At 48.1% G+C, this 13,134-nt stretch overlaps 1 protein-coding gene across 1 annotated transcript in view; it reads left to right on the top strand.

The window, feature by feature from the left end:
* Window positions 1–9,333: 9,333 nt before the first annotated feature.
* PIGT (phosphatidylinositol glycan anchor biosynthesis class T) overlaps window positions 9,334–13,134 on the top strand; it is a 6,920-nt gene continuing 3,119 nt past the window's right edge. The window contains 9 exon segments of the mRNA XM_014520164.2: window positions 9,334–9,509; window positions 9,511–9,568; window positions 9,716–9,893; window positions 10,550–10,677; window positions 11,410–11,510; window positions 11,771–11,857; window positions 12,315–12,402; window positions 12,487–12,584; window positions 12,909–13,074. Coding sequence (XP_014375650.1) covers window positions 9,375–9,509; window positions 9,511–9,568; window positions 9,716–9,893; window positions 10,550–10,677; window positions 11,410–11,510; window positions 11,771–11,857; window positions 12,315–12,402; window positions 12,487–12,584; window positions 12,909–13,074 — 1,039 coding nt within the window. The 5' untranslated portion in view covers window positions 9,334–9,374.

The following is a 13,134-nucleotide window of genomic DNA, read 5'->3' as shown; positions in this document are numbered from 1 at the left end:
TGAACCGCTGCTACCCGGGGCAATGTTAACACCGAGCGTTTTGCATAACTGGGCTAAGTATAATGTAAATGGCACTAAGCATGAGATGAATGGTAATATCTGTGACATACCTGCACAAAGAAATTAATCTCAGTAGCTGGCCTCAGTGAAAGTTTTGTTTATTTCCTGTCCTACTGTTTTAAGTGTATTTGTACAGCTTTCATTACCTACCTGTCATGTTTGAACCACAGCCTCTTTGTTGTTTCCTATATTATTAAAATTTGCACTGAAGTGAACAAAGGAAGAAAGGATGTAGTTGCAGGGGAGTGCCACAGTAAAAGGTCTAAATGCAGATGAATTATTTGAGTTAGACAAAGGTTTTGTGGGAACTGAGATAAAATTTCAGGTTTGTGGACTGGCTTATTTTTTGCAGAGCAAGTTAACAGTTCCTTATTACTAGTCATGTTTCTATTGAATTGCATTTATAATCATTTATCAAAGATACGCGGGATAGACATTTTCTTTTATGCCTGATGTGTTAAAATTTAAACATAAAAGTAAACTGATTCTGAATAAGAATTTGAAAACCACTTTCTTCAAAAGCAACAAGGTCTCAGGCCGTTAGGTTACAACAAAGCAGCAGCAGAATGGGCTGTGGTGAAAGGGCCAGCATTCTTAAAACTCAAAAAAATTCAGCATGAAAGTGTCTTCTATATTTGGGTGTACCAAATGATGTTATTTACAATACCACCACATTTTAAACAAACCATGTTGTACTTATCCCATATCTGCCTTATAATTGTGTTTGGGCCTCTCTGTGTTTGCCAGCTGCATTGTATTCATTTATGGGTATTTAGTGTGTAGACTGTGGAGTCAGAGACCTTGGTTAATATGTCTTACTCAGCCATTGAATGATCTTGGGCAAGTCACTTATTTCTCTTCTTTTCCTGTGAAATTACATAATTGGAAAATATGGACGCTGTTGCATAGAATATACAGTACAGTTCCCTACATTATATAAGGTTAATAAGTAAAATTATCAAAAGAGCCTTAATTAATTGAGGTCCTTGGCTTCTGTGTAACACAGGTTCATTGGAAAATAGGTTTTAATATCATGTAGATGATTTTGAAAATTTTACCCAGTTGTACATATTATGGTTTAAGTGCTATGGACAAAAATGTTCTGCTATTGAGCCATTGTGTCAGAACAAAGCACCTGTTAGTGCTGCTAACAGTTTAATTTTATATTAATTAAACATCAAAAGACTATTAAATACATAATTAGAAGTGATTATTTATAGATAGTGCAGCTAGACTGTGAACACACCTGAGTCCTGACCAGCAGTCTTCCTACAAAGAAAAGAGCCAAAAGTACTGGATTATGCCTGAATGTGTAAAGTGGACAATTTAGAGCTAGGGTGACTCTACCAATGACATTTTTTATTCACAATCTAAACCAGAAGTTGAATTCATATGTCCAAAATGAGTGGCTTCATCCACTTTACCAGCTAATGACCAATTAATCTGATTCTGTAATAGAAAACAATACAGAATTGCAGTGTTGCATTAGAGCTGTAGCTAATTTGAAGGGAGAGTTTTCTGCTGGGATTCTATGCTGAGTGCTGTGCTGAGACAGTAGAGGAATTACCTGGAGCTGACCTATATGTAATCAGCATTGTGTGATTTCCGGTAGCTGATGAACAGATTAGGGTCATCAACAGGAAACACAGCAGAGCTTTAACAGCAGAGTCCAATATGACATATGCAAGGAAAGAAAGGTGATAAATCCACAACTAGAAAGAGGTATGGTGCACTATTCAAGCTATATACCATATGCTATGCAATAATGACCAAGCTTCTCTGTTCTATTAATTCACAGGAAAAATGAAATAGTTTTATCACTTCAAAGAAATGCTGAAGAGACATTGTGAAAGGTCACTGTAATATGTTGAAAGTCATGTATCGAATCAGCGTTTTGTTGTGTTGTTAAACTCAACATTACTTACTTGCTTTGTAGTGTAATATGCACATACAAAGCTTTTCAGATAAAAAATAAAGATCCTACTTTTGAGGTGGGAAATAATTTCTCAGAGGCAGTTCGTCATTTTGATTGTTTTATCAGCAGGGATCCTGGTTTTCTCTGGTTTAAAAAAAAATACCCAATTTTCGGTTAAAAAAGATAATCTATATATTAGTGGTGTTTCATTTAGATCATGGAAAAATGTGGATTTGGGATTACTTTTCTAATCCAAAAATTGGGGGTTTTTTTAATTCAGAGAAAACCAGGATTCCTGTTTATCAGAAGTAACAAGGAAAGCAGAGAATAGGCATATTTCCTATCATGAACACTACTGAAAGTGCCAAGAGATAATCATTTTACTGTATTGATCTATAAACTTTGTACACTTGATAACATGACAAACATGTTGTATGACCTCTGAAATCATTAAAATACATAGATGTAAAGTTTGATAATCTGGTCTGATTCAGGTGTCATTGTTGGTGCATATGTAGATTTTGTTTTGTTGAATTAAACAGTTTTCATATGGGACCAGTTAAATTGCTGCAGATTTTATTTTCTGTATAGTAATACAACACTCCCTTTTCCTTTAATTGGCATTTAGCTGACACCTGTCTTGACTGAAAGGTGATCTATTAGAGTTTGGCCCATAATGATTGTTAAATCAATTATAGATGCATTCGGACATCAGTCGTATCAGGATACAGATAAAGGCTGTGTGTGTGTCCACCTGAGAGATTTCAGCCTCCTATCATGAGTGTATGCTTTGCCCTCCTGGCTGCTATTCTGTGTTCAAATAGAGCTATAACTGAAAATGCTTAGTAAAAATATTTTTGTAACAATTCTTTTTACAAAACACATTGTTGTCCTCTGCCCGTACTGACAACGAGGATCAACAGGGATAAACTGCTGAATGGTTTGCAGTGCAGTCTCAAGAGGACAGGAGACCAAGCCTGCAGCTGGGGAATTCTTTTCTCCTTGACCTATTTTAAACTATAATTAGAGGCACCTACTGGGACTAGAATCAAAATGTTTTTGTTTCCCTCTTAGTTTACATGGTGTATGGTTTTGCTATTCTTTTTGCTATTTCTAGTCAAGATCCCAAGGAGAGGCACTCAGCCTATATATCTCAACACTCTTGCCACTGATCTGGATCAGAGACAAGGGACACCCTCATGTCAGAATAGTTGCAGGGCAAGTAGGACTTGTACTTGCCACTTAAATATATTTATTTAAACTGTAAGGCATTAAAAAACTACACCTATTTGCACTGTAGGCATTTATAAAAAACAAACTAACTTGGCATCTGAATTTCCCATAGTACATGGAAGCCAAACATTGAAAAGGTGGTTTACTACCTTCCATTCTGTTGTGTGATTGTTAGTTTATTTTAATTAATCAAGGCAAGGGGTGATGCTATGTATGCAAGGAAGTTATTTGGAGGGTCTCATGCCCCTATTTTGCATACAATACAATCTAGATAAAAGGAGAGACAAACACACCAAGGTAGAAAGATACACGCTGGGTGCATCTACACAAGACGTTGACTGTACGTTTAGCCTAATTAGCGCCACAGTAGTCTCACCACCTACACCTGCAGTCCCATTAGGCCACAGGAAACTAACCAACTGTGCCGCAGGTTAGTACTTGTACCATAGCAGGGTTCTTTAGTGCGCAGCACTGCACGTGTAGACACGGGTGGGGCTGCTGGAGCACAAGAGTGCTTCAGTGAGGGCGCTGCCTGCTGCCTAGCACCACACTGAAGCACCCTCATGCCCCAGCCAACCCCTCCACAGCATGTTGAGCTGGGTTGGAGCAGCCCCGGGCTCGCAGGCTGACCCCTCGGGCCCCTTGCCAGCCGAGGCTGCTCTGATCCAGCTCATTGTGCTGCAGTCCCAAGTGTATGATCAATCATGGGGCCCCGGAACAGTAAACTCCAATGCAATATGTACCAGAGTTTATTGCTCCATGCTAACAACACGTTTAGATGCACCCACTGATGGACAGATGCTCTGTGTTTTAACTGGGCTGGCAGTCTGGGCAACGTCAATGCAATGAGTTCATACAACTAGAATAATTAAAATCCCATGGTGAATCTGTTTGTTTCCTTCAGTCATTTTAACTGAGTTTCACTTTACCACTGTTTTATGTTTCCATAGTTTGAAGATTTTGAGCTAAAACTCTCTATGGTTTTGTAGGACATCAACTGTTTTGTGGAGTTACGTAGCTTTTCAGTATCATCCTTCGGCATAGCTGGACCTACCCGGTCCCACTGTTTCAGCACCCCTGGACTCCTCCAGTCTCAAGTCTTCAACCTCTTGGGAAGTCTCCAAACTCTCTTTTACGGATACGTCAGACCTCTCCAGTTTCAGCTCTTCATCCTCTGAGGACCTCTCCTATCTCACCTCATCTTCCCTGGACCTCTCAAGTGTCATCTCTTCAGCATCTCTGGATGTTTCCAGTACCTCTTCAATCTCCTTAGAGCTCTCTAGTCCTGCCTCTTACGATGCTTTGGAACACTACAGTTTCACCTCTTCAGCCTCATGGGACCTATCCAGTCTCACCTCAGACTCTCTGGACCTCTCATATCACAGCTCTTTAATTTCTTTAGATCTCTCCAGCTTTCCCTCTTCAGCCTCCCTAGATGTCTCCAGTCTCGCTTCTTCACCCTCCTTCAGTCCTTCTGGTCATACTTCTTCAGCTTCTTTGGACTTTCCCTATGCTGCCTCTTTAACCTCTCTGGATGTCTCAGATCTCACCTCTTCAGACTCATTGAACCTCACCAATTTTAACAAGTTAACATCCCAAGTTTCCTCTGAGTTATCCTCAACCTCTCTGGATGTTTCTAATCCCATCTCTTCTCCCATTCCAGAAATCTCCAACTGCATGTCAGAAGAAGGCTCTTCTGTCACCTCTTCAGTTTCTCTGGACCATTCCAGCCCTCCCTCTTGAGCCCCCTCAGACCTTCCCAATCTCACCTTCTGGATGTCTTTAGCTACACTTCTTCAGCCTTTCCTCATCTGAATCTCCAGTTTCCTTCTCTGGTCTCTCTATACCTTTCTAAGCTCCTCTGTTTGGGACACCCATTCTCCTTTCTGTCTCAAAGTTCCTTGTAGGGGGATGGTTCAGGGCTTCTACAATAAATTACATATATACTCAAGACTGGATGAAAAGAGAGTTTTTTGCAAATCTGTAGTGATGCCTTGCTTATGACTGCAGCAAAGTCAGTCACCCTGGAGTCTGCAGTTCACTGCTTATGTTCACAAATTAAGGCTCATTCCATCTCAGCCTACCACCTCTCAGAGCACTGCATTTGCAAATTCATGCTGGATTTTCATCTTTTTTCCCGGGATCAACAGATAACAAATATGGCTAAGTATTCAAAAAATTGCACTCAGTTTGCATGTCTGCTTTACTGATTTACACTCGAGCTGATTGTGCACAATGTCTGGCAGGTAGCACTTGACAATGAAGTACAGAAAGAGCAAAGACAATGGACAACAAGTAAGGCAGGATGAAAAAGAGGAGGACCAGAAAGGTAAATGGTGAGTGAAAAACAGTCAGGGGTATCTGTTTGCTTTCCATGGTTCCTGTACTGCTTGATTTGGTCACCACGTTTTCCTTGTGTCAGCCTGACAGAGCAACGAGGAGAAAGTCTGGACTGGTGGAAGTGAGACTCCAGCCTGGAAGCATCCAGACAGCTGCTGGAATAAGCTGGATGAGCGTCAAGTTCTTTGCTCTCTGGGAGTTCTGGTCCTTGCTGCTCTGGGGGAAGGATCTTAAGTCAGGCCCCTACCAGACAGAGGGGAAATTGGCCCTGCGAGAGGATGGAGCTGAAATTGAATAAAGGAGGCCCTGCGAGAGGATGGAGCTGTGTTCATGAACTAAGCCAGGAGGTATCTGCAGGCAGGGCTGGTGGTAGCTAATGCCATGTTATTTCCCGAGACATTTCTCAATTCAGTAAGATTAGAATGTTTGTTCCCCTTGCGGCGTGGTAAATGTGCAGACAACTCCCTCAGTAACTGTGCCCCAGGCAGCAAAGTGAGAAAGGCCAGAGCTGTGACTCCACTGTGTCACACACCCTGGAGACTCCCTGCTGCATAGGGTGGAGCACTGAATGTCACCTTTTTTTTTTTTACTACTACTGGCTAGAAGAGGCCTGTGTGTTACAAGACCTCAGTTGTTTCCTGACAGTCTGATCTTAGGCAAGGCTCTATCACACTCCCTGCCTCAGTTTCCCCCTCTGGAGAATGGGTCTAACAATACTAATCTTCTCCCACAGAGGAGAGGAGAGTTCCTTACAGGCTATAGAGTGCCTGGAGACCAGAAGGAGGAAGGTGGCACAGATGTCCACATTAGGAGGTTGTTGCTGACTCCAGGCTACACTCAGTCAGTGACTCCTGGCATACACTGCCCCCGCAGCTAGCAAATTAGCATACACTCCCTACAAGTAAAGTGGAGCAGAACACTGAAAGCACAGGAAGGAGGCAGTTTCCCTTTGGCTGTGAAAGGTCCCCCAGACCCCATCTTACCTCTATCTTGGGCCTGATCTCCCATCTCATTCTTCTCTGGCCAACATGGAGCACAGGCAGTGGGGACTGGACTCAGACCAGGTACAGCAGCAGTTCTTTGAGGGGGTTTTCCAGCAGGAGGTCGACTTCTTCTTCCCTGTGTCCCACCTGCAAATAGAGCACAGGAGATGTAAGTGCTGGCCAGTGCTGGGGAGGAAGGTGTCTGTGCTGGGCCTAGAGCAGTGATGAGGAGGAGAGGTGCAGATGACCTACTGAGTGCCACCATATTCATTGCTGCAGGGAGAGAACAGTGGTACTGGCGCTGAGGAGTTCCCAGTCCAAACAGCCTTGGGGGGAAGGAGGCTGATGGCTCAAGTCGCACGCAAGGAGGGGGTCAGAGTACCACGTGCAGGATTGTCAGCACACATGTTGTGGACAGCACAGAGTCAAATGCCCAGGGACCTTGGGAACAGAAGCAGAATTCTTCCACATGCCTCCTACCAGTGAAACAGAGCTAAGCTTTCAACCCTGACAGCCTGTCACCCTCAGGGCTCTTCCCTCTCCTTCAACCAGCATTTCAGCCATGGTGCTGCCCATGCCCCAAGTCTTTCCTGGTTCCAGCAGGCATGAAAACAAGGCATACCACAGCACCTTCTCTGACACTGTGCCAGGAGGAGTTCACCCTGCAAGTGCCTGACATGGCCGAAGTCGCAAACCTCATCCCCATCCTTCACCTCCACAGACCTGAACAGCTTGGACACCAGTGAGGAAGGGGCTGAGACCCCAGTGGTGCAACTGGATGAGGAGGACCTGCAGGAGGATAGCCCTCAACAGCAGGTGGCCAGAAGCTAGCAGCAAGCTCCCTGCTCTCTCTTTGCCCTGCCACTGCATGGACCTGCCAGCATGAGAGGAAGGAAGGCTGCTGGCTGTTTGACTCTTGCTCTGGAAACCCTGAGTAGTGTCCGCCTCCTGAGCCACTGCCTACAAGGAGTGGAGATGACCTCCCCTCCCCATTCTGATTCAGCCAGGGGAGCAAAAGAGGGGCCTGGAAGCAGAGGGATATCGTAGGCTCCAAAAATTAATTATTCAGGCTTTGCTGCTAATACTCCTGCTTCACACACCCAAGCTAGGAAGTGAGTCCTGGCCACAGCTGTACCCAGGCCCTGCAGGCCTCCCCGCTGGACCTCAGTCTCCCCTAGCCTGTCTAGACAAATGTTTAACAGCCGCCTACAGAGAAATAACACTCCTGTCAAACAAGCAATCAGGGGGGTGGGGGTGTTACTGAAAGAAAGTCATGGGGATAGGAGCATGAGGCCTTTAGCGTTGGTTGGTCTCAGAAGAAGCCAAAGGAAGAGCCAAGTGAGGCAGGGGCGAAGTGCACATTGCCAGTCTGCAAAGGCAAACCTCCCTAGGAGATAAGCTCACATTTCAGACCCTGAAGCAATTCAGACCCAGTTCCCAGCCCAGACTCCTGCCCAGTCAGAAGACGGACAGAACAATCTCCTTAGCCATCCATAACAAGTGATGGGGCAAATCAACACCCCATTGAAACAATGCTGGTGGTAATACTGAGGGGCCTTGTGGTGCTCTGAATTTTTCCCATTGCAGGTACCATAGTCTCAGACTAAGAACAGACCTGACCTAGCGCTGAGTCCACAGGAACCAGTGATCCCAAACGTGTGCCAGTGCCATTCCCCATGGATTATTAGCCTGCCCCTGATTCTGGCTCTCATTAGCAAGTGCATAGGGTTACCATATTTCCAGTTCAAAAAGAAAAAGACACCTGTCAGGGGGACACCTCAGTCCCAACCCAGAGCCTCCTGGCCTTGGCCACCGCCCCTCACTCCCACCCAGCAGCCCCCCGCCCCTGCTGGAACCCCTCAATCCCAACAGACAGCCCCTCACCCCCCCAACTATGCTGGTCACCCTTAGTCCCAACCTGCAATCCCCTGGCCCTGTCAGGGACCCTCATTCCTGACCCACAGTTCCCCACCCCTCCGGCCATGCTGTTGCCCCTCGCTCCCAACCCACAGCCCCACATCCTTGCTGGTATCCCTCATGCCCGACTGTCCCCAAACCCCCATCCCTCCAACCCTGCTCCCCATACACTTACCTGCATCCAGCTGCCGAGCCTGGTCCCTCCGCCCTGCCTGGTTGCACGCTAGCCATGTGTGCATGCACGCTCAGATGCTCATTATGCCCCACTCCCTCCAATCACCCTCCCCCTGCTCCCACCAACAGACCAGAGCAAAATCCCAGACGTTTGTTCAGATTTCAAAAAAATGCCCAGACAGAAGTCGGAGGACCCAAAAAGAGCACGTGTCTGGGAAACCCAGATGTACGGTAACCCTACAAATGCAGCAACAGCAGCCACAACGTGTAATACATGTAATGCGTACAGGGGGCCTGAGGGCCCTGCTACATGCTCAAATTAAAGCTGCATAGAAACCACCTCCGGAGTTGTGACCTGCCTTCAAGCCCTAACTTTCGAGCTGGTCGGCTTTTTTGTTATAGCTGGAGAGTCATTGTTAGCGCGTGACAATTACCTGGCACTTCTGGCCAGTCTACATTTATTGCGTGACTGACCAGTGAATTGTGCAATATAGGTAACGTAGTAAGGGTCTGAGAAACCAGCCTTGGACGAGGCCTCTTGTTACGCCAGAGCGGCGCGGCGCGGCACGGAGCTCGCACGTGCGGACACGTCCCAGGGCAACGAGGTGCGAGCAGCAGCCGCCACACAGGGTAGGAGAGCGCGGAGGACCGCCCCGCCCTCACCCGCGCCCAAACCGGCGCGTCTCTATGGTCGGCGCCGGAAGTACCTCGCCATTGGGCGAGGGAGCGAGTCGCAAACGGAAGCCCCGGGAATGGAGCGGGCCGCGGTGCTGGGGCTCCTGCTCCTGCTGGGGCCCCGCGGCGGCTCCGGGCAAGAGGCGTTGGAGCCGCCCCAGGACAGCCTGCGGGAGGAGCTGCTGCTCAGCCCGCTACCGTCCGGGGGAGGCCCGCGCCGCCCCCTTCCAGTTCCGGACCCGCTGGGACTCGGAGCTGCAGCGGGAGGGAGGTGGGCAGAGCCTGGAGCGGGGGGCGGGGCCTGGCTTAGGAGGGGGTGAATGGAAGGGGGCAGGGCCTGGCCCAGGAGGGTGAGTGGAAGGGGCGGGGCCTGCTGGCTTAGCTGTGCCCACAGGTGTGCAACCTTGGCCCTCCCCAGTCTCTCACTACAGGCTCTTCCCCAAGGCCCTGGGGCAGCTCATCTCCAAGTACTCTGTGCGCGAGCTGCACCTGTCCCTCACCCAAGGCTTCTGGCGCACGCGGACCTGGGGGCAGCCTCACCTGCAGGCCCCGGCTGGAGCTGAGCTCTGGGTCTGGTTCCAGGACTCGGTCACCAAGTAAGTCTCTCCTAGCCTGGGTGCTCTCTCCCAGTTGAGTGGGGGTGCAGCTATCACACCTCATACGGCAGCCCGCACAAACGGACTCGGTCTGGCTTTGAACCAGGTGGCTCGGGTGCTGCTCGCAGCGTAGCGGTGGACGCGCAGGCTCACTGCATGGGAATCTAGAAGCACAGAAAAGCAGGGCTGGAAGGGACCTCGGGTGGTTGTCTAACCCAGCCACTGCTCCAAGCAGGAGCACCTTGCCTAGACCGCCCTAAGCAAAGATTTGTGCCACCTGCTTTTAAGAACCAGCCTTCCCCCAGCTACAGGCGCAAGTGGCCAAAGCATCCAAAACACACTTTAATTTGCCAAAGGTAAAGCGGGGGGGACAAGGACACCATCAAGGTCCTGCCAATACAAGGAGAGGAAGTGGTTTGTTAAAATACACTCGAGATCCAAGGAACCTGACTGTGCCCCCTGCTACCGGGGCCTTGCCTTTGCTCAATAGCTGCCTGATGATAGTTCTGGTTGTAATACCTGTGCATATCTTGACATTTTTCTCCTTGCAACGGTCTGTTCATTTTCCAAGCACCTGATGTGAAACTTCACTTCCCACAGACCCTTTACATCTGGGGAAGAGGGCCAGTGGTGTAATCTGTGGCTTTCTTGTTCAGTGTTGACGAGTCCTGGAAAGAGCTCAGCAACATGCTCTCGGGGATATTCTGTGCCTCCCTGAACTTCATTGACTCCACCAACACAGTCACTCCAACAGCATCATTCAAACCTCTGGGCCTAGCCAATGGTGAGGCAGACTTGTGCTTATGGGGGGGGGGGGTGGCGGCGGCTTTACCCTGTGTGGGGAGCTCCAGGCATTGCTTGCTTTGCTATGGGTGGCATAGAGCAAGGTCCTGGGAGGAGTGAGGATGCTGACAACCAAAACACTGTTCTGGCAAGTGAACTTAGAATGGCTGAGATCTAGTAGACAGGAACAGCAAGGGCATCAGTGATGCTAGTTTTGCCTCAATTCATCTCTGGAAAGACCACTTCTAGGGGGAGGTCTGCCTGTGCTGAGAACGAGGTCAGTTAGTTCCAGCTGTGGCAGTGACAAGCATGCAGGGAGCTACATTACTGTCAGAATGGGACAACCCCAACCTTTTTTCAGGTTCCTGGGCAGCTGGAAGCTATTTCTAGTCCCCACTAACTAGGGCTAGATTTGAACCAGTGAACTCAAGGTACTCTCAGCATAAGATATTATGCAAGAAGCCCTGTCATACAGGACCCATTTCCTTCTGCACAAGGATTACAGACAGTTGCAACTGAAGACAGGAGACTTCCTTGCTTATTCAATGTGGAGAGGACTAACTTGCAGAGGGGCACTTAGCTGGTCCTCAGGATCCATGCTGAAAGTGATCTCATCCCTTCAAGGAATTCTAGATCCTTCCTAAGCATGATCAGCCAGGTGATAGAGTAGCTCTACTTTAGCACATGTGATCATACTAGCCCCAGGCTGCTTAACCTCCACTTCCCATCTCAGTCACAGATCACCACCTCCTGAGATATGCTGTCCTGCCCCGTGAGGTCGTCTGCACCGAGAACCTCACTCCTTGGAAGAAGCTGCTGCCATGCAGCTCAAAGGTGAGGGCACAGCCCAGGCTTTGTGCTACCCAACCAAGTCATCACCAGGTCCTTGGGCCTAAGTTCTTAAACAGCAAATGGTACCAGATGCCTGTAGTATCCACTGGTGTCATGCTTCTATTGCGTAGGAGCAGGGGGACAGGAAATTTGGAGCTTTGAAGCCCTCAGTAGGTCCTTTCAAGCCTTTCGGACACGTTCCCCAGCCCCTTTGCAGATTACTGCTTGGTATTTAATAGCATTTTCTCCTTTACGTTCTGCAGGCTGGTCTTGCTGTGTTGCTGAAGGCTGAACGCTTGTTCCATAGCAGCTACCACTCACAGGCAGTGCATATCCGCCCCATCTGCAGGGTGAGTCTGGGCCTGAATTTGATCTACCCGCAACTTTCTTATGTGCCTCCAAGAATGCAGTTAGGAGGCATCTTGCAGTAGCTGAATAAGATCCCAGTGCTTTTGGAATGAAGCATATAGCTCAAATATTGGGGTTGTTTCCAAATATAGAGCTCTAGTAGTGTTCAGAGCAGTTTCCAGGAGAAAATGGGGGAAGCCTCATTTCTTGCGATGCTAGAACCTGTGCCAGACAAAGCCCTGGAAGATGCATTCTAGGGAACCACTCTATCTTGTTCCCTGGGGAATGGGCTAGATGGGATTCTCTCCATCTCCAGCCTTTGCGTTGCCATGCTCCACTCCATAATTAGTCCCCTCGGGACTCTAAAATGTGTCTCATGGCCCATCACAATGCATCTTGCCCTTTGGGAAAGTAAGTTTGTATTGAATAATCTTTTGTTTATCCTGCCATCTTCTCCAGGATGTTTCATGCCTCAGCATTTCCTGGGAGCTCCGACAAACTCTCACTGTGGTCTTCGACACCTTCTCCAGTGGCCAAGGAAAGAAAGGTAACCAGTAATCTGCAGCATATGGTAGGAGAAGGAGCTACCTTCACTCTCATTCTGGCTGACTTGTGTGTCTGTCTTTCCCAGACTGGTCCCTTTTTAAGATATTTTCACGTACTCTCACTGAAGCTTGTCCTCTGGCCTCTGAGAGCAAAATCTATGTGGACATCTCCAGCAAGGATCAGGTAACATTTGTTCACATCTTATCCCATGTAGCTGAAAGAGCCTCCTGCAAAAAGGAACTGTGATTGCCCATTGGTTGTCTGCCATCCCTAGATGAGATTAGAGCCAAAGCCCTGGCATGCCACCACCCAGGTTGTCTGTGGTAATAGGATCCTTGGTGAAAGGATTCTGGTGGCCACTTGGCCGAAGTGTCTAGAAGTAAGGATCCTTCAACAGTGTCAGCAGAGAGACAGAGCCTGGCATACTCGTGCCAGTCCCCTCCTTGGATGGACCGATGATGGCAGGTGTTGCTTTCTCTTCCATCCACACTCTGCTTGCATTCTCAGGGGAACGAGCTGCTGGAGGTGACCCCAGCTCCACTGTCTATGCATGAAGCAGTTGTCCTAGGAGACAGGAGAACCTATGCAGTCTATGACTTACTGAGCCCAGCACTCTTCAACACATCTCGCAGCCTCAATGTGCAGCTGAAATGGAAACGGCCCCAAGACAGTGGTGGGTAACCGCCGGTGCATTCTGCTTGTGGACTCCAGTCTGCCACATGCCAGCCTCGGG

This window comes from Alligator sinensis, unplaced genomic scaffold (genome assembly GCF_000455745.1).
Source record: "Alligator sinensis unplaced genomic scaffold, ASM45574v1 scaffold970_1, whole genome shotgun sequence".
Lineage (NCBI taxonomy): Eukaryota > Metazoa > Chordata > Crocodylia > Alligatoridae > Alligator > Alligator sinensis.
Note: the sequence above shows the minus strand (reverse complement) of the source record. Positions and strands in the feature narration are given on the sequence as shown.